Below are 19,688 nucleotides of genomic sequence, written 5' to 3'. Positions count from 1 at the left end.
CTCCGAAAAAGGGCCGTGCTGTGGCGGACGTGGGAGGAGGGCGGGTTGCGGCCGGCGACGGCTGCAGAAGGGGGCAGGGGCGGGGCCAATCCTAGCGGCGCGGCCGCGGGAGAGGGCTTGGGAGGGGGCGGGGCCGTGGGAGGGGGCGGGGCCGCAGGAGGAGGGGCGGGGGGGCGAGCCGGGGCTGGCGGCGGCCGCAGGAAGGAGCTCGGGCGGGGGCGGGTCGCGGGAGGGAGCTCGGGAGGAGGCGAGCCGGGGCCGGCGGCGGCCGCAGGAGGGAGCTCGGGCGGGGGCGGGCCTTGGTCGGCGGAGGGGGGGTCTTTTTCTTCTCCTTCTGGGAATGGGAGATGAGGAGGCAGGGGCATTTTCGGCCTTTTAAAAAAAAATAAAAGGAGCTCAAGGACCGGGAGTTAAACTTGGTAAAGATATTGGACGGAAGATTTTAAGACTGGTCAACCAGGACTTTTTGTTATAGCGGGGTCTTTTGAAGGGTGGGGAATTAATTACCCCAAAAAAAATTTCCGAGTCGGGCTTCAACTGAGGCGCCGCTTAGCCCGGCCCAGTATATATCTAGCCCTAGGAGAAGCTGGCTAGGGTTTAAAAGAGTTTTCGAGGATTAGGGTTTCGTTCCTATTTGAAGCCGCCGAGACCGCTCTCTTCTCTGTTGCAGAGCGCGAGCGAAGAGAAGAGGAGGGAAGCGGAGACCAGTCCTTCTCCTCGTTCCTCTGCAGCCATGGTAATCCTCTCTCTCTCTCTCTCTCTCTCTCTCTCTCTCTCTCTCTCTTTCCAGTTTCGTTGCTCTACAGCTCTCTCTTTTGCTGGTCCTGATTTTCTAATCCTTTCTTGTGTTGATGTTTCTCTTGTGATCAGGTGAAGTATTCGAGAGAACCCAACAACCCCACCAAGTGTAAGCTTCTCGATCTCTTTTGCCCCATCTCTGCCCCGACTTGAAATCTTCGGAATGCCTTCGATCTGGTTCTCTTGTCATTCCGAATCTCCGCGCGTCTTATGTTTTGTTTTCTGTATGAAACCGTAACTTTTCTTAAATTCTTTAACAAAAGCTCGTTGATCTGCGGGCATCTTGATTATTTTGATGGATCTGCCATGATAAAGTTCTATTTTGGAACATTTTATTTAGTTATTTTTTTCCCAATCGATCTTGTTTCCATGTTTTTGCTGTAGAGATCTGATGCTTCAGATGAGATGGTCTCGTGCTTGTTCGTTACTTGATCTTACTTGTGGTTCTTTTTAAATGCAGCCGCGAAGGCCATGGGCCAGGATTTGAGGGTTCACTTTAAGGTACTTGTAACTTATTCCTCTATTTCTCTTAGGAAATCTTTAAGTGTTTAAATGCTTGTTCTTAGTGCAATTCACATCTCACTTGATTTCAATAGTGCATCATTTTAGTCCTCTAGTGGATTTTTTTTCTTGAACATTTCATAGAATATGAATCAAATCTGACCACGGTAATACATGTCTTGAGAAGATATAATTCTACCACTTGATTGCATCGACTATACATTTCTCTATATGGTTCCTCCTTTCCCTTCTAATTTTTTGGAACTGTACTTTTGCTGCTGAGGCAATGGGCTGAATCAAATAGTATGGTAATTGGTAACCTTTGTTTAGGAGAGATTTTGGTTCATTTTGTTTTGTTTGTCTTCTCTTTGTTTCTGCGCCTCCGTCTGGTGCAGTTAATATTCCCCAATTTTGCGATAGATCCTTATCTTTAATAAAAAAATTCTCTGTGATATAACCCAATTTTTTTTGAAAATATAGTCAATAAAAGAGTCTGATTCTAACTGATTGACCTTTGCTTTTGAAATCAAGAATTCCAAGTTAAATGTAATATAGAGTCAAGAAAAGGTGAGTTCCATTCCTGCTGTTTGACCTTTTCTTTTACTATCCAAAAATACCGAGTTAAGTATTCCCTTCATTGTGTGATGGATCTTGATCTTATCATAATGTCCAAGTTTTGATGAAAATATTTTAATAGCATGCTAACTCTTTCCAACTTGATACATTTTGGATGCACACACAGAATGTTTTTCTTATCTAATTGTTAAGCAATTTGTTACTGTTAGATGAGTAGAAATTGCCCTACATTAAACTGGACATACTTTTACCTAAAGAAAAAAGCAGGGGCCTGTTTCCTTCATAAATGGGCCTCTCGTAAACTTTAGGGAGATCATATACATTGTTATTGGGTGAACCTTTGGAGACTTTGTTTATGACAAAAGGTTCAGTAAACAATGGAACATTGATAGTAATATTTGCACAATTAATTATTCTGTTAGCTGTTTCCCTCTTACATGGTAATGCTATTTGCTAGTGCATGTAGTGGCTGGCTAGATTCAGCATGTCACTGATAGACATTCTGTATGGTTCCATGGTGTTACTGTTAAATGAAATCCCTTAGATTACACTTTTGATCTGTAATCCACCTGATGGTGTGACATTATATAACTGCAAGTTAGGCCTGACTATATTGTTTTCTGAATCATCTCTTCAGTAACAGATTGGACTGCACTAAATTGTTTGCTCCACCTCTGACAATGACTGCTTTTCACTGAAATTAGTATTTCAGTGATAAAATGTTCACTCGTCTCAGAAAATTAATTTATCAGCATGATATTGCACTTTAATACCGATCATATATTTTTTCCAATTGACTTCATCTGTGTGCCTGAGATCATACACACATTATTATGTATTTTCACACAAGTAGACATACATGTAAATATGTGGAATACATGCAACTAAGATCTGCTAAAAATTCCTGCATTTGTCAATATACTAACTTTTCCAACATAACGAGCACATTCCCTATTTACTTTTAATTACTCCAAGTGGGAAGGCCATGTTTCTCTCTAACCAATCAGTAAATTTGGTTGATTATTGTGTTATGAGTAGAATTTGATGTTTGCTAAGACAGACTTCCATAACCTAAAGAAAAAAGCAGGGGTCTGTTTTCCTCATAGACAGGCCTCTCGTAAACTTTAGGAAAATCATGTTCATTGTTATTGGGTGAGCTTTTAGACTTTCTCTGTGAAAAAAAGGCTCAGTAAACAATGAAACATAATAGTATTCAAGGTAGAAGTTTCTAGGCCTGCTGGTAAGTTTTGTTTTCTTGGTTTTACCAGAAACAAAGATCAAATATTGTCTTCAACGAGGTTGGATGTTCAAGAACTCATGGAGGGCTCTTTTTTTTTTTGAGTGTCGATATGCTGTGCGTGAATATTGTGTGAAGTTAGTGCAACTGTTGTTCATTGAACCTCAATTTGGATTGTCTGTTTGGTAGCATCCTCTATCATGTGCTCTGCTTCAAGTATTTCTTTTTTATTTACCAGAAATGACAACCTCTAGGCGTCTGAAATTATGAATTGTCTGTTTGGTAGCATCCTCTATATTAGTATACCATGTGCAATGCTTTCACTATTTCTTTTCTACTTACCAGAAATAACTATTTCCAAGGGTCTGAAATTACAATTAGACTTATTTTATTACACCTGAAGTTCTCTTATTTATCAATGACTGATTACTTCTTCAAATTAGCCCTTTCACAGGTTAATCTTTGATGCTTATCAGTATGGGATGTTATGTTACTGTTGTGTATTCTCATGTTCAGCAGGCTAGCTAATACTTATGCTTAGAAATTAATATATATATTTTTGATGGTGTGTCCTTCTAGAGGCCTGAAGTTGTAGTATACCATTTTGGTCAGAATTAATGAAATTTGTGTAAGATTTTTACATGTTCTTGGGGATGTTATGCTTATATAAGATTTTGTATCAATGTTCTGTACTTTTGTATTTTTTTATACTTGTACTCTTATATTTTGTCCGGGCTTGTCCTTTTGTTATTGAATATTCAAGTCATGTAAATCAAGTATGCTTAATGTCCATGCTCAAATGTTGTGTCATCATAAACAGAACACCCGTGAGACAGCTCATGCAATTAGGAAGTTGCCTTTGGCCAAGGCTAGGAGGTACCTTGAGGATGTGATTGTTCACAAGCAGGCTATTCCCTTCCGGAGGTTTTGCAGAGGTGTAGGGCGTACAGCTCAAGCTAAAGCCCGCCATGCAAATGGACAGGGGCGTTGGCCTGTGAAATCTGCCAGATTCATTTTGGATCTGCTCAAAAATGCTGAAAGCAATGCTGAAGTAAGGGCTTATAAATTATTCTTCTGATTGAGTACTGAGTGTCATTCTTTCTCTCAAATGGTTTTGGCTCCTTTATTTTTCAGGTAAAAGGTTTGGATGCCGATGCTCTCTACATATCTCACATCCAGGTGAACCAAGCCCAAAAGCAGAGGCGGCGGACCTACCGTGCTCATGGACGAATTAACCGTGAGTTTTTTTCCTAATCTGAATTAACTTGTGTAGCTTTTGTAAACTAATTAGTCATGCATTATGGCAGCTTATATGTCCTCTCCATGTCACATTGAGCTGATCCTGTCAGAGAAGGAAGAGCCTGTCAAGAAAGAGGTAATTTTGTTTACTTATATTGTGTAAAAATATACTATGTTGAAAAGCTAAAGGATGTATCCCTGTTTATGTGCAAACATGCTAGCATGACCTCAACAATTTATATGGGTTCAAATTTTCTTTTTGTTTTGCAACTAACCAATTCATCTTTCACTCCCCAATATAAGGTAATTGAGTGCAGTTTGGTTTTTTTTTTTCTTTAATGCCTTTTATAGAATGTTCAGGCCTATCAGATGGTCTGTAAATGAATTTCCTTTGGTTATCAGAATGTAAGTTTAAAAGGTTCAGTTAGATGAATTATCTGATCAGGAACATTATTGATTTTCCTCCCTCCATCAGATTGTTTAGACATATGATTCACTGCCTTATGACAATCCAAAAAGCATGCTTGGCAATCATTCTGTTCTTCGTGACTTTAAATGAGGTAAACTTAGTTTGCAATGTTTATCAGACTTTCTTATCATACTTCCGTTCTATGTTGCAGCCTGAGTCACAGATTGCCCCCAGGAAGCCCAAGAAAGTTGCTTTGCGCAGTGGAACTTCGTCTTGAGTAGTGGCATTAGTATTTTTGAGTCAGATTTTGGGGCTCAGTTTTGGTCCACTTTTGGTTCTGATTTATATGATGCAGGTTGTTTTGGCATGTTTCCGAACATTTTTGGGTGGAATTTACTTGCACTTATTGTTGTTTTGTCTTTGGTAGCTGTGTTAATGGAGATTCCTTTTAGGATATTACCTCTTTTAAAATTTTAAAAGGATAAATCCAGCTACTCGGTACTTTGCGAAATTTGTCATGTAAGTTTTGACACTTTGTGAGCATTGATTCTAACTCTCTCTGCTGAGATTAGAATGTGCTTCACAAGATATATCTACAATGTCGTACTCTTGTTGAGATTGCAGGGAGGACTGGTATTGTCGTCTGGTGAAGGTTATATGGCTAGCAAGATGATCCTTCACCTGATTGGAGGAAACTTGGCATCTGGTTGTCGGTGCAAGTCATAATTATGCATCTTCCATGAATGAATTGTTCATGCTATGCAAATGTAGTTTCAGAGCCATTATTGTTTTTCCTCGACCGCCATTAGTTGGCTCTGAGCCTGGTGTCACAGTTAAATGCTTAGGGAGAGGTATCTGGCGTTGTCAGCCTACTGAATCCTTTTCTGCATTATAACCTGAGACTTTGATATCCTGGTGCTTGACGATCCTGAATTTAAAGGTACATCCTATTGGACCCCACAACCGCCGGAGGCAGAACAGACTCGAAAGATGTACTAGAGAAAGTTTTTATTTTTTTGGAAGTAATATACTAGAGGAAGGTTATCTTCCATAATATATTCCAGTTGAATAGAATGTATATTTAGTAGGAGAAGGTATTGGTGAAATGGGGGCTGAAAAAGATTCAATGGACGTCCATGTCTGTGGACTTGTTTTGCCCCAAGAAAAGCAGGCAAATGAGGTCTTTGACAGGTAGGGTGGGTTTTCTTCAGTGTTCCAGTACCTTTGAATAACAGCCATGATGAAATTTAATGGGGATGTCGAGTATATCTCTCAGGACCAGCAGAAAAGTCTCCTACAGAAGCGGTAGTCTCTCTTACAAGCGTTTCCATAATTAGGGATTCACCGAGTTGTGCTTCGTTGTATCATCAGTATGTCATCAAATGTCTGAAGTTACCGAGATTTCTTTAAATCTGCTCAAAGTAGAACCAGTAGGTGAATCCTTTTCTTTTTTTTTTATATTACAACAAAAATGCTGATGTTCTAGCTAGGAAAGAATATCAAAGGACCATCCTATAAATGCTATTTAGATTCTTATGAAAGGGGATGGATCCAATCATCTAGGTTTAGGTTCTATTTGCATGTACAAGGGGTGACAGCTAAGAATTTGACCCATAAGCTTGGCCGCATCGTTGGAAATGCATGATTTTTATGAGGATATTTTCATAATTGGATCATCATGGGCCAGAGAAATCCTTAAAACCTAGCTCTATCACACAGGAGTCTAGGTCTGGATGATTAGAAAGGCCTTGCAGACATGTTATATCACAATTTCTTCTCATATATCACTCTACTTTGACACCAAATCCTAGATCCTCTTCTACCTTGTTTTCATTTCTAAGGGATATAATTAAGCAATGAAGCCATAATTTAGTTAGTCAAATATGGATGCATGTAGGAATAAATATGATTTCTAACCTGATTATAAATGTGTCGGCATGAAGGTTTTTTTGAGACACGGATTTGTCCAATATACTTACCTATCATGTATCACCGACAAGCAGCAGTTGTCTAATTATACTTATGAAACAGTAAATGGAATGTTCATTTCACTATTGTAAGGGGGGATTTTCTTTTTTAAATCATTTTTTGGTAGAAAAGAGACACAAGTCAATTGCATTCAACTTTCAAACAGGTTTCTAATAAAATTGAACAACAGACCACAGCGGTCAACTCAAATGCAATGTGTACCTTGTGGCATATTGGCAAAGGCATCTGCAACAGCATTAATCTCATGGAAAGTGAGTCAAAACCCAGAAGGTACGCCTACTGAAGAACAAAGTATTTGCTCCCAGACATGGATCAAATACCATGTCAGTGCTTTTTCTAGAAAATCATGGAAATAAGAATCTCAGGATAATTAATTACCACAGGTTCATAGCAAGCTGCCTCATTGTTCAATTTCCGGTAGGCCATGTAGAGCTGTCCGAGCTTCCAGTTCAACCACCGTCCTGGCCCTGCAATTTTCAGCATACGGTCATAAACATTCCTTGAAATCTCGTGCATACCACAAATTCCAGCCTTCGACTACAACATTTTTTTTTTTTGAGGCAAATGATCCATCACCATTCAATTTTATTTCCCCGGGATGGGCAGTAAGTATCCAAGGAAAGGGAAGACATGAAAGTCAAGGAATAAAACTTTCGTGTTTCACATTAAATACAAGTCAAACTGAGAGTTGAGGTATAAATTTTGATGTTTCATATTAAAGGTAAGTTAAACAGAATGCAGAACAGAAGCAGTCACTTTTTAGATTGGAATGATGAGAAAACAAGTTGAACTATCCCCAAGATAATGTTCACAGATGGTCTACGATTACAACAATGTTGCGAATGCATCAAGTCCTGTCTGGTGGTGCGATTAAAAAATGCGAGCACCCCATTCACACTTAGTTGATTTAAGTTGAATCTGCCCACAGTAGGGCTCAATGGGCTCAGTAATTACTGGCAACTGCAGCTCCAGGTCCTTCCAGACAAGCTCCATGGTCCATGCTCCAGCTAGCATCTTTAATACTCAGGCTGCTGGACAGAAGCATGCAAATAATATACACCCACCTACAAATAATCAATCAGGTTTAAAAGCAATAATAGTCTACCAATAACACTCAAGTCACAAACCAGATCTGCTCAAGCACAATGGAATCTGCTCCAAACATATGGCTACATCAGGGTTGCACAGCTTCCAGAAGCTTCTCATACACCTGTCTAGCAGACAAGTCCTCGACCTGAACCAAGCATCTCATGCATCAACAGATAAAATATTTGACATACTAGTTTTGATCATCATATCTATCTAGTCACTAAACAAAAAAAATAGTTTGGAAAAGAGCACAACCGAAATCTTAATTACAGCCAGATCAGGGATCTAGTACTGTTAATGTTTCATACAAGGCAAATGACTCTCCACAAGTTTCTGATCAAGATTTTAGAATATATATATATATATATTCTTCTTTTCTAACAATCGATCCAGCTGTATTCTGTTATACTTCTGACACACCACGTTGAATCTACTTTCTTCATGCAGCTTGCTTAACTACTATTTACAATATTAAGATTTAATGTGGCTCTTTTGTGGTACTTTAAGCAATAAATGTTCAAGGTAAGATAACTCACAACTAGAAGTTTTGATTTATTGTTCCATCCTCTCTGAAGCGTCATTTGACTCAGCCTTAAGCCCAACACCTGTTTCAGGAACCAATTAATTGCCTGAATCATCTTCAAGTTCACTAAAAACAGTCAGCTGTAATATACAGTCAGGGTCATGCAATGATTTCCCCTCCAAGTCCCATGATACTCAAACAGTAAATTAGAAATAATCAGAGGGAAGAACTGCAAACCTTGCCCATAAATTCTAACAGTTCATTGTTAGCTTCTCCTCGGGCAGCTGGAGCAGCTACACTCACTCGAACATCATCAGCATTCACTCCTGATGAAAATAACAGGAAATCTGAGACTTCCAATATGGTTCATACTTGACGCGAAAAAAATGTAGTAACAAACAAAATTTTGGAGAGCTCCTTTTTAAGTTTATTAGGCCAGGAACAAAGCCCTCCTAAGTTTCCAGCTTAACAAGGGAAAGAGAAACAATACCAAATGTTAAAACCAGAGAAGATACTTCATAAATATTAAACAACCTAGGAATGGAGGCATTCAAGCCATTGAACAAGCAACTGCAGTACTACCTGTCAAATTGTTTTACTGCATTAATGTAGAGTGAATTTCAAATCATGGAGGAAAAGCTGTGGTTAAAATGGCCTGTGGAATAAAATCCATTAGCAACTTCTAAAGTACTCTCCGCATCACACAATTGTAAGTCAATATTTAAATGTGCAGATCTCCGATCGATCACTAGATATCATAAACTCCAGCTATCTTCAGTTATTTTTATACTCATAATCTTGAGTGTCATCTATACTTCATGATTTGCATTCACAGTTCATGAACTTGGAAGAAAGCCCCAATCCTTTAGAGTTACTTCAGACAAATTTGTTTCAGTCAGTCTGGCTTGATGAATATAAGATATTTTCCGGGTCCACTGACTATTCGATGTTATTCCCACATTGCAGTTGCACTAGGTGCGGACATAGCTTAGACCTCTCATTTGCACTCAGCTTCATTTTACCTTCTGCAATAACAATTTAATATATCACCCGATTCAAGAGTTTGCAACAAGTCATTGATCATTGAGTTCAAAGAAAATCCCAATTCGAAAGGGCAGGTTGATCTGTGGTCAGCTTGACTATATCAATCTCAAGTGCTTGATCTCTTGTTCCCCTTTCTTGTACACTTAACTCATATAAAAAGGAGGAAATTGTAAGAATTGATGATTAGATGGACAAGCTAATTGAGCACATAACTTAGTATTGCACGGGCGGTAGTCTCACTTGGACTAATGGTTGATGAATATTTGAAGAATCCTATCTTCAGCAAACAACAGTTGAACTGATCAACGAATGAAGTAAGGAATAAACAACAGTTGAACTGATGTGAATGAATGAAGTAAGGAATTGCTAAAGTAGCCAACGTCTAATTTCTTATGCTCAAAATACATTACTTCAAATAGCATCATTTCTTTTCTTTGGTTAGAAAGGTTGAAAATGACAAAACCACTTCACTCATCTACCTTAAATCTTTTTTCCCCTAGAATATGCTACCCATTCCAAGCCTGACGCCTTTCACATCCAAAACAAGGATAAATCCTCTAAGAATAAGTAGTCTATCCATACATAGGGAACTAATGCACCTTAGGCTGCTCTTAGATAGTATCTTGTAACAATTCCAGAGATAATACAAAATAAATCATTGTATAACCAATATCTATCAAATTTTTGGGAAAGAATGGATATAAAACCATAAACATAATCATCTTAATAGGTGGTTTATCATCCTGTAACCTTGCCAAAACACTTTCAAGAAAAATGTGCAGGAAATGAATGATTCTAATTGCATCATCCTTAGCAAATAATACATAAATAATCACATTACAAGGAGGAAAAAAAATCAACAAGAGATGTCAACATAATCAATTTTCATTAGAAGATGAAACCAAGAGTTCCTTCAAAAGTAAGAAACCCTATAAATAGTACAGATTTTTTTTGGGTAAAAATGCTTAAGAAAACTTTTGATCGACTGAGGATTGAGTAGGGAAGCAACTTCAACTCGAGTATATGATGATATATTTTGGGATTATAGAAATAAAAAAAAAACATAAGTAAAAATAGAATAAGATCAACTCAGAACCATTACACAATGTGTTACAGCAACTTTTTACAAGAATCAGCAGAATTGCATCCAAATGTCTGCTACATTATCCTTTTACCAACAACAATCAATTCTATTTAACCTATTTAACAAGAAAACGATATAAATAACCATCTCAATGGAAGATTTACTTGTAATTGCTGAACGTTGTGCACGGTCTTCTACTTCAATTGCCACTTGGACAAGGCCACCTTCTAATTGTGATATGCAAGGGGGCAGAGGAGCATCCTGCCACGTTATGACAAAATCCTTGTAGTTATCCAAAAAAAATCAAAATACAATCACAAAAGGGAATATGAGAATTAATTAATACTAGTGAATTATGTCCGATATTATACGTTCTGGATAATATTTTCATACCAAAGAAAACATAATTTAGTGTCGTAGCTGGGAAATAAAGGCATATTCATTAGCAGCACTATAGCTATGTGCCCTAGGCCAAAGCACAAGTTGGACCACAAAACACCGTTAAGGAATCAGATTAGGAGAGTCCCAATAAAAGAATATATAGATAGAACAGTGAATTTCAGCAAAGCTTTGATTTCATTAAAAATTTAAAAATTATTTCAAGCATAATACTACAATATATGCTACTTTAGTAATCAACAATCAAAAAACACCTAAAAAAATGATCTCCAATTAATGATAAATAAGGTCAATTTATTGAAAAGGTAAAATAAGTTATAATTAATTTTAAGATGAAACTTGTGAAATCACTTCAAATGCATGAAAGACAAGTTGCTTTTAGATTTTTGAAGGTAAAAATGGAGGAAAACCTCTAACAAGTTTGAATTAACCAAAATCCAAGGATGATTAAAGTACAAGCTTCAATCCCTATATGGGCTTTGGATGGCAAACATGCTCAAGAGAAGCAGTATCGATTAAAAGGTTAGAGGGATGTTCATCTCTTATAGGCCTTCAAGATTTTCTCCTTGTTCTTTAAGTAAAAGCAGACATGTAAAACACAGATTCATTTACATCAGCAGTTTGAATCCATATGAAATAATTTCACAGAAAACTGAGTAGAATTGGATTAGCCAACTAGCTTTGAGCGCAGTTAACCGGCAGACATGGTTTTCATATTTTTGAGTTAATCTCTTTTTTTTTTTCTTGAAAGTATATTTTTATATTATTTTGAATAGAAGTTTGGAACACATGGAACAAAAATTATCAGTTTCATATCTCTCGACAATCAGATTTACAAAACACCATGCTAACATGTTGATGAATTAAAAACAAATTGTTTCTGTTTTATCAACAAGATCATATCTACCAGCTATTGTCAAGTCACATTTCCAGATAAGTACCAGCCAATAAACCCAAAAATAAAAAGTCAAGGTGGAGTTGTGAGATGCAGCTCACTAACAGAAGCTTCAGAACAAAGGAGGAATCAGCATAGAAAAAGAGAAATGCATGCATGGGTAACCTAATATATATACCTGTGGATTTGTTTCTGCTGCAACTGAGCTCAGTGCACCATCAACAACATAAATAAAAGGAGCAAGTTCCAAATCCTCCTCTGAACGATAACAAACAAAGAGATCACAACCCGTACAAGTCATGCGGAACTGTTTTTCCAGTTTCCCTTCACCGCTGCATGAAAGTTATATATTGCATATATGAGCTCCAGAACTACTATAATCTATCAAATCACACTCCAATTGCCAGAAGAAACTGAAAGAAAGTTCAGCCTTTCCATTAGACAGTGAGTTTCAAGAACATAGGTCTAACACAAAAACTAATAATGTATTGAGGTGGTGTGGTCCTAAATACTAGCATTACAATGATCCAATTTAGCAGTATTAAGAATGAATGTGTGATTCAGAATGAATGATATGATGGTTCTCAAGGAATGCCAAAAGAAATTAGCTAGTGCTATGATTGCATGAACTGCACCATCAACAATGCACATGATGCTTCAATTTGGGAGAATCAGAATCCTGGGGAGAAATGATGCCAATTAGTGTAACATCAAAGTTTAAAGCAGATAGTTATTGCTAGAGATTATGGCATACATGACCTTCAACAGAAATGACTTTTTCTACAGGTGAAACCATGAAAGACCTGTTTATTCTTCAGATTATACAATTTACTAACAAGTGAGTTTTGTAAGCTATTGATTATCATGTGCCTATGTCAACAAGGATCAGTATCAATTCTTTAGCCCACCATATAACTGGGTATTTTGCATACATGGGCTAAGTTTGTCTTTCCAACATCTAATAAATTAGATATGTCATATGTCTAAGTATAGATTAAGACAGATATCGGATATCATAGTTGAATAAGAATAACACATAGTTAAGATACCGTTTTAATAGAACTTTTCCTGCCTCTTTAACATTCAATCTTGCAAGATGTTTTTTCTTGTCCAGCACATGTGCTCTGTCAGTCTTCCGCTTCGGCATCTTTTGCAATTGGGTATCTTCAGAACAAACACTTTAGAATCCAGTATACAATTACTGATAGCATAATTTAAGAGAATAAGAGCAAAAGAACAGGGAACTATTTTCTAGTAGGTTTTGACAGATCAGCTTGACTGTAATAATTTCACACAATCAACATGCCCATGAACAAATATGAGGAAAATAAAGCAGCAAAGATGAGCACAATGAGCACCAGTTACATCAGAAACTCAAGAATGAATTCAGTGATAGCTCAATAAATGTATTTTGAGAAGATAATACCTAATTCAATGCTAAAAGAACGGAGGAAAAGGATATCCAGTTGGCCAGTTAAATGGTCAGACCTAGAGAAGGCATGCCGCTTTGGCATCTTCTGCAGTTAGGTATCTTCAAAACACATCATCCAATTACTGATAACACAATTTAATGGAACAAAAGCAAAAGAAAAGGTATATCTTCTAGTAGATTTTGACAGCAGCAACTGTATCAGCTTGACTACAAGAATTTCACGCAATCAACATGACCTTAGACAACTATTAGGAAAAGAAAGCAGTAAACGATTAGGATAAAAGCACCAGCTACATTAGAAACTCGAGCATGGAATCAGTGATAGCTAAATAAATGCATTCTGAGAAGATTAATACCCAATTTAAGGCTAAAAAGAATTGAGGACAAAGATACCAGCTGGCTGGTTAAATGGTCAGACCTCGAGAAAATATGCTAATTTCTTATCATTTAAAAGACACACTCCGATGGCATTTTGTTGCAATAAGATGTTAGGTTCCTATGGCTGTGAAGATAACAGTTCCAAAGGAGAAGAAAACTCATGCTGTCACTTGAAATAGAATTTTCATAGAATGGGTTCATTGAAAGAAGATATTATTTCTTAAAAATGGTAAAAGGATTAAATTTCAAGGTCAATAATCAAAAAAGAAAAGCAAGGTAAGGGGGAGGATACACACACACACAAAAGAGTCTTCTTTCATGTTTGATAAGGTGACAAGGTAAATGGTGGTAAGAGAAAACAAGGGAGAAAGAAAGAGAAGGTAAAAAAAAAAAAAAAAAAAAAAGAAATTCTCAGCTAAACAAATTGCAGCCTACACAGTCCATTGATTGGAAGTATGAAAAATATTTCTTCAAACACCATAAAAGACCAGATGCATCATTGGAAGCTATTGCTTTCTAGACCTCCCACAACACTGCATGTGGTCAAACACCCCGACCTCTAAAAGACTCTTTTTTCTCCCCTTGGAGGATTTCAAGTAAAAAATCATAGTCACAGAGTCAGCTGCTACAGTGGATAGTTATTTCAGGATCCAATTAAAAAAAATCAAAGTGAACAAACATGAACTAGGTGCCCAAGAGTCTCATCCTCTATTTGACAAGAACAAATTTGCCACCCGAAATTGAGATCTTATTCAAAGAGAAAGATAGCAAATGTCTGGAGTTTCTTTTTTTATTCTATATGGATGATCCGATCCGCTAGGACCATGATTGGGAATTGTTTGATTGTCTTTCTCCGACATAGAAGCTAACTTGCTATTTATCTATATCTCTCCTGAAAAAGTCTTATAATAGTCTTCACCTTTTTCCCCTAAAAGAAATATAGCCACAGCAACAGTTCACTGTCAACACACCTTTGACATTCCACCTCAAGTTCAAGGATTTTCACAGTCTTCCTTTAACTTGACTGTGGCCAGGCATGGTAGAGGGCAGCATTTAGACTCTTCTAGCTTCTTCTTTTGCGATCAACCAAGACATCTACTCCCTCCACCCTCTATTTCTACTCCTACTCCTTGAAATTCAAACCAATCGGAAAAAGGGAAACATGATGTCAAACTCATTTTATTTGCAGATGGGATCAAGTTAGCCTTTAAATTTCATCAGTTTTGCTTCCACATTGCTCTTTCGCACACTACCTGAAGAATGACACCTTCCTTTATGCATGACAAACTAAGTCAATAAAGACTTGGCCGCCCACTATAGTTCTTTTTCTCGCCCCCAATTCCATCAGCTCGCTGAACCAAGCAACAGGAACACCCCCACCATTTATATGAAGCCTTCTAAACTCCGGTTCGCATTCATCCTCGTGATCTGCCAAATCTAAACCAATACACCCGAAACCAAACTAATCCTATCCTTGAAACCCTAATTAATAAGTCCCATCGATTAAAGCAGGCGTCTGTATTATTGTTTATCTCATTATGAGCAACGCTTTTTGAAACACAAATCCCTAAATGCTATGAGCAACTCTGCAAAACAAACTGGTCTTAAGTTTTCCAACCAGTCGAAGTCCACTTGACTTTTTTTGTTCCAACTGAAGCAATCCCATAAATCAACCAAAGACGACGAAATAAGAGAAGCGGTGGACGATTGTGGGGATTTAAAGCCCTAGAGAGAGAGATGATGTTACGGACCGGTGATGAGGACGTGGGAGCCGCAGTGCTTGCAGTAGTAGACAAAGAGATCGGATTCGGGGCCGTCGGGCCTCGCGTCTTCGCTCGAGTACGTGTGCGTCGTCCGCTTCGGCATCCTCTCTCTAAGAAGCTCTTGCTTTGCTTGGTTACGGCGATGATGCTGTGGGTGAGGAGAGGTTGAGCAGCGACGACCGATGGTCAAGATGGAATTGCAGACAAATGCGATAACAAAAAAAAAACTTGGTGGCTTTTACTCTTATCCCGGCGAATACAACTCGGTGGCAGCCGAAGGAAGTTGCGGCCTTGACGTCGGAGGGGAAGGTGAAGGACGAGAAGGGCGGCAGCCCTTTTAGAGGCGTCGACAAGGCGATCGTGGTGAGCTCAGCGGGCGGCGGACGGGGAGGGCAGCTTCCAATCAGATCGGTGAAGGAATTTGGGAACCAATCCAATTTGGATTTGGTCAAAATAATTCTAATAATTTATTATTATTATTATTATTATTATTATTATTATTATTATTATTATTATTATATTAAAAATATTTTTAATATTTATGGATAATTATTAATGGTGATGGATGGAATATATTAGTTATTATGTTGAAAAGATAATTCAGAAAACTATCTATTTTTTAAAAAAAATAAGAATTATAATATTAGAAAGATAGATTTTGAAAAATAAAATATTTATTATTATTATTATTTTTAATAATTAGTGATGTTTAGAAAGTAGCTGCTTTAGATTGTCTTGGGATATTTTTATTTTTTGTCAGGAAGGTACCTTGTTAAGGCTTCAATTTGGATAGAATCATCACCTTTCAGCATTATATGATCCTCAACATAAATTCTTTCAAATATATATATATATATATATATATATATATATATATATATATTATCGACATAAATAATAAGAACTATAAATTCTTTAGCAATTTTCTTTGTGATTAATGAGTGATGTACTTCTCCTAAACCAAACTCATATAATGCTCTACTAAATTTATCAAACCAAGGCCATGGAGATTGCATGAGTTCATTTATGGGTTTCCTCAATCAACATACAAGATTTGCCTGTTTAACTAAAGAAAAAACTAGATGGGAATCTATATAAACTTTTGTAAGGTCTTCATGTAGAAATGTATTATTGACATCTAACTGATTAACTATCACATATCTACTACTATAAAAATCAAGACTTTTCTTGAGTTCAATTTTGCCACTTGAGAGAAAAACTAACAGTAGTTTATACTAAGGTATGTCGTACCGGTCCGAACCGGGCAGCATGGGGCATATTGTATCGGATCAGTTCGGTAGTATAGGTGGTATATCGACATTTGGTATGCCAAAAAAATTTTGTACCGTACCATACCGACATTGTGCTAGTGTAGCATCGGTACGGAGTCCGGTACCGAAACGGTGAATCTTGGTCTATACTATATCTTTAAGTGTAGCCTTTAGCAATTAGGTGTAGTGTATCTCTCAATTGATCCATCCTTTGAAAATCGATCGTGCCCACCCATCAACGTCCAATGGTACACTTTTCTACAGGTAATGGCACCAATTCTTACACCTCATTCTTATGAAGTGCTTCCATTTCTTCCGGCGTTGCCTTGTTTCAGTTAGGATTGGAAAGCCTCCTAAAAAGACTTGGGAATAGGGTTGGAAGAAATTGCAAGAGCAAAAGATTTATAAGAAGAGGAAAGTGATGCGAATGGGGAAAAAATGTGATGGGATGTGGAACATAGTTCTCCGTTGCGTTCTAAGAGAACAGGCAACTCATCATCAATTGATAAAGAAGTCACAAGGATACATGAAGTCAGATCTCTACTTAAAGTTCGCAATTGAGTGTGGTCTGTGTCCTTTAGAGATCTTAGTGTTCTTTCTCTTGGTGTATATAGTTACAAAGGACACCTCCTCCTTTGTTTGGGATATGTTAAATGGTTTGGCAACAAGAAATTAATGGAAGAATAGGATGAGACGCATCACCATCATGAGGTACAGGATCATCTTGCAAGAGACGACCTTTTCCTGAATAGTATGGAATTAATATATGTAACATCTAATGAAACAAACCTTTTATGAGATACAATGTCATTAAAACTATGCCCATTTGTGACTGAGACTATCCCAATATTATGTACAAAGACAAACAACCAAAAAACTCTAGAATGATAAAGAAAAGGTTCTTGAGGACCTAACACTTGCAATAGAATCTTATTACCCGAGACTGAACAAGGAATTTTATTAATTAAATAACATCATCAGTCTTATGATTATGAATAGTTGCATCAAAATTGTCATGTTGGTTTTGGCAAAACATGGATGTTTTGATGGATTTTATAAACATTAATAAGGCTGCTCAAAAGAAGAAGCATGCCCACTTGTTACATCACAGAAGCACAGCAACCCCATGCAAGGCCCTAGGATTGGTTGCCAAGAAACATTTTACATTTATCTGGAGCTCTCCCAGTATAGCCTAACCATTTTTTAGTTTCTGCTAGCTGGTTGAGCTGTGTACGTAGTTTTTCCAGTCGTCGAGAACAATTCTCAGGTCATAGATCTTTCTCTTCATACTGACGCAGCAGTTTGCATGCATTGTGCAAAGCTTGTTTAGATCCTTTCTAAGTTCGCAAAACCCACCAAAATAAGTTGTGTCCAGGAATCTCATCTGCAGTCCGAAGTTGGGAAAATTGCTGTCAGCTATGATATTCTTCAATACATTTTGTTCATGATCACCAGGATACAGTTTCCTAAACAGGTACCAATACTTATAGAAGTCAATTGTTTGTTCACAACACTTTGCGTAAACAAATCCATTATTGGGCCAATTCTGTAGATCAGAAGAATTTCCATTGAACGTATCACTGGCTGTCATGTAGTGAGCATTGCCAGATAAGTGCGGGAAAGGACTTCTGAACCACATAATATCCATGTCCTGCCAACCAAATGGGATCATCGTAAAAACATAACCATGCACATAGAAGAGATTTACTTGAGAAATTCAGTTTTTAGTCTTCAAAGTCATTTTTGCACAAGCATGCATGCCATCGTTTTGTCTGCGACAGATACATAAAGAAATGCAGCATTGAAGTCCTTAAGCCAATTAATAACATAGATGATCGCATGGTATATCATTTTCCAACTTATGCATCCTATCTAAATATTCTTTCAGCTATCTTCTGAAGTTATTAATGTTTACATTTGAAAATCAAGGATGACATTAGAATAGCAATGACCACCATATATGGCGGCAGATGTTGCTGGTAGAGACATAGTGCAAAAAAGCAGAAGTAAAGGCTTTGGGTGACATACCGTAAAAACGAAGTTGTATCCCAGCTCTAAAACAGTCCCTAGGAATTCAAGCCTTTTCCACATCATCTTCAGGTAGTCTGGGGACATGTATATCTTCTCAGCAGAAAAAATCACGCCTTCAGTGATGAGGTAATAGCAATGAGAGTGTTTTGACTTGCATCTGTCAAATGCCTTTGGATCCATGGCTATGATAACGACATGTTTTAAAAGTTGCTCAGGTTGTTCTCCAATGTGAAAACTCTCGAGAAAAAGATCAAGCATCGAATTTGGTGCCGACCATGCTTCATTAAGTGTAGTAAGTATGACTGTATTATTGTTCATTGCAGCATTTTTTAACACCCTGACCAAATCTTGATGTTCTTCAGTCTGCTGATAAATGAAAATTCAGTCAAGATGAAAAGTGGATCTTGATTTGAAGATGCAGATTACCTGTCAACTTTGAAATTGTTTATTGTCAGTGGTGCAGTATATTTGATAAATCTCTTAGGGAAGCTTCAATTAAGAACCCAACCTCACCTCAAATAAAAAAAGTCCAGCAAGATTGATTCTGTTGGTGCTTTTTTCTTTGTAGCAGTTAGATTTTCGGTAACCCAGACAAATTGAGAACTTCTGAATTGCTTTGTCGACATAATTTGTTAGAGGATACCTATGATCCAATGTGTAATATATCAAGGAGATAACAATATTAATGATCTTACTAACAAATCTATAATCTTCCTTCTTCCTGATCGAATTAGTTCATGCCTCTCTTTGAGTTGTTGCATAATGCATACAATTCTAAGACAAGAGAGAGAAAAAAAGAGAAAAAAGAAAATATAAAAACTAAAACTCTATCCACACAATAGACAATGTGACTTGGGAGACTGCACCCTCTAAGATAGGGATCCATATTCAAGTGGCTATTCTTTTAATTTTATATCCAATATAAGACTATTCTAAAACATCAAAATTTTGAATTACTTTGTTATAAACCAACACCCGTAGGCAAAGATAGAATTCAAAAATATTAGAAAAGAAAAACAAATGAGGAAAG

The 19,688-nt window shown here is 37.3% G+C and overlaps 3 protein-coding genes and 2 non-coding genes across 8 annotated transcripts; 3 read left to right on the top strand and 2 right to left on the bottom strand.

The window, feature by feature from the left end:
• Positions 1-593: 593 nt before the first annotated feature.
• Positions 594-5,271, top strand: LOC103710570 (large ribosomal subunit protein uL22-like). 2 transcript variants are annotated; one of them, XM_039128383.2, is made up of 7 exons: positions 594-736; positions 871-907; positions 1,259-1,299; positions 3,933-4,163; positions 4,247-4,349; positions 4,420-4,487; positions 4,972-5,271. In XM_039128383.2, the coding sequence occupies exons 1-7, from the start codon at positions 734-736 to the stop codon at positions 5,035-5,037; spliced, it is 549 nt and encodes a 182-aa protein (XP_038984311.2). In that variant the 5' UTR covers positions 594-733; the 3' UTR covers positions 5,038-5,271. The 2 variants fall into 2 exon arrangements, with proteins under 2 accessions (XP_038984311.2, XP_088562631.1); XM_088706505.1 differs by having other exon boundaries at positions 664-736; positions 871-1,022; positions 1,183-1,299.
• On the top strand, positions 2,133-2,263 carry LOC113462958 (small nucleolar RNA snoR74). The gene has a single exon (XR_003386372.1). It is a non-coding gene; the product is annotated as a small nucleolar RNA snoR74 (small nucleolar RNA).
• On the top strand, positions 2,953-3,082 carry LOC113462954 (small nucleolar RNA snoR74). The gene has a single exon (XR_003386368.1). It is a non-coding gene; the product is annotated as a small nucleolar RNA snoR74 (small nucleolar RNA).
• Positions 5,272-7,385: 2,114 nt separating the features above from the next.
• LOC103710571 (UPF0235 protein At5g63440) lies at positions 7,386-15,785 on the bottom strand. 3 transcript variants are annotated; one of them, XM_008796348.6, is made up of 9 exons: positions 15,599-15,785; positions 15,345-15,504; positions 12,833-12,947; positions 11,962-12,115; positions 10,654-10,750; positions 8,599-8,687; positions 8,375-8,443; positions 7,877-7,983; positions 7,386-7,780 (listed from the first exon to the last, which is right to left on the bottom strand). In XM_008796348.6, the coding sequence occupies exons 2-8, from the start codon at positions 15,457-15,459 to the stop codon at positions 7,924-7,926; spliced, it is 699 nt and encodes a 232-aa protein (XP_008794570.1). In that variant the 5' UTR covers positions 15,460-15,504; positions 15,599-15,785; the 3' UTR covers positions 7,386-7,780; positions 7,877-7,923. The 3 variants fall into 3 exon arrangements, with proteins under 3 accessions (XP_008794570.1, XP_008794569.1, XP_088562630.1); XM_008796347.6 differs by having other exon boundaries at positions 7,386-7,777; XM_088706504.2 differs by lacking the exons at positions 7,386-7,780; positions 7,877-7,983 and having other exon boundaries at positions 8,155-8,443; positions 15,599-15,779.
• Positions 15,786-17,622: 1,837 nt separating this feature from the next.
• Positions 17,623-19,187, bottom strand: LOC103710624 (uncharacterized protein At4g15970-like). Its single transcript, XM_089926373.1, has 2 exons — positions 18,656-19,187; positions 17,623-18,278 (listed from the first exon to the last, which is right to left on the bottom strand). The coding sequence occupies exons 1-2, from the start codon at positions 18,974-18,976 to the stop codon at positions 17,841-17,843; spliced, it is 759 nt and encodes a 252-aa protein (XP_089782499.1). The 5' UTR covers positions 18,977-19,187; the 3' UTR covers positions 17,623-17,840.
• Positions 19,188-19,688: the final 501 nt, after the last annotated feature.

This window comes from Phoenix dactylifera, chromosome 11, assembly GCF_051530095.1.
Source record: "Phoenix dactylifera cultivar Ajwa chromosome 11, Ajwa_hap1_PhDact_Kaust_v1.1, whole genome shotgun sequence".
Classification (NCBI taxonomy): domain Eukaryota; kingdom Viridiplantae; phylum Streptophyta; class Magnoliopsida; order Arecales; family Arecaceae; genus Phoenix; species Phoenix dactylifera.
The sequence above is the reverse complement of the archived record's forward strand: the minus strand, read 5'-3'. Positions and strand labels throughout refer to the sequence as shown.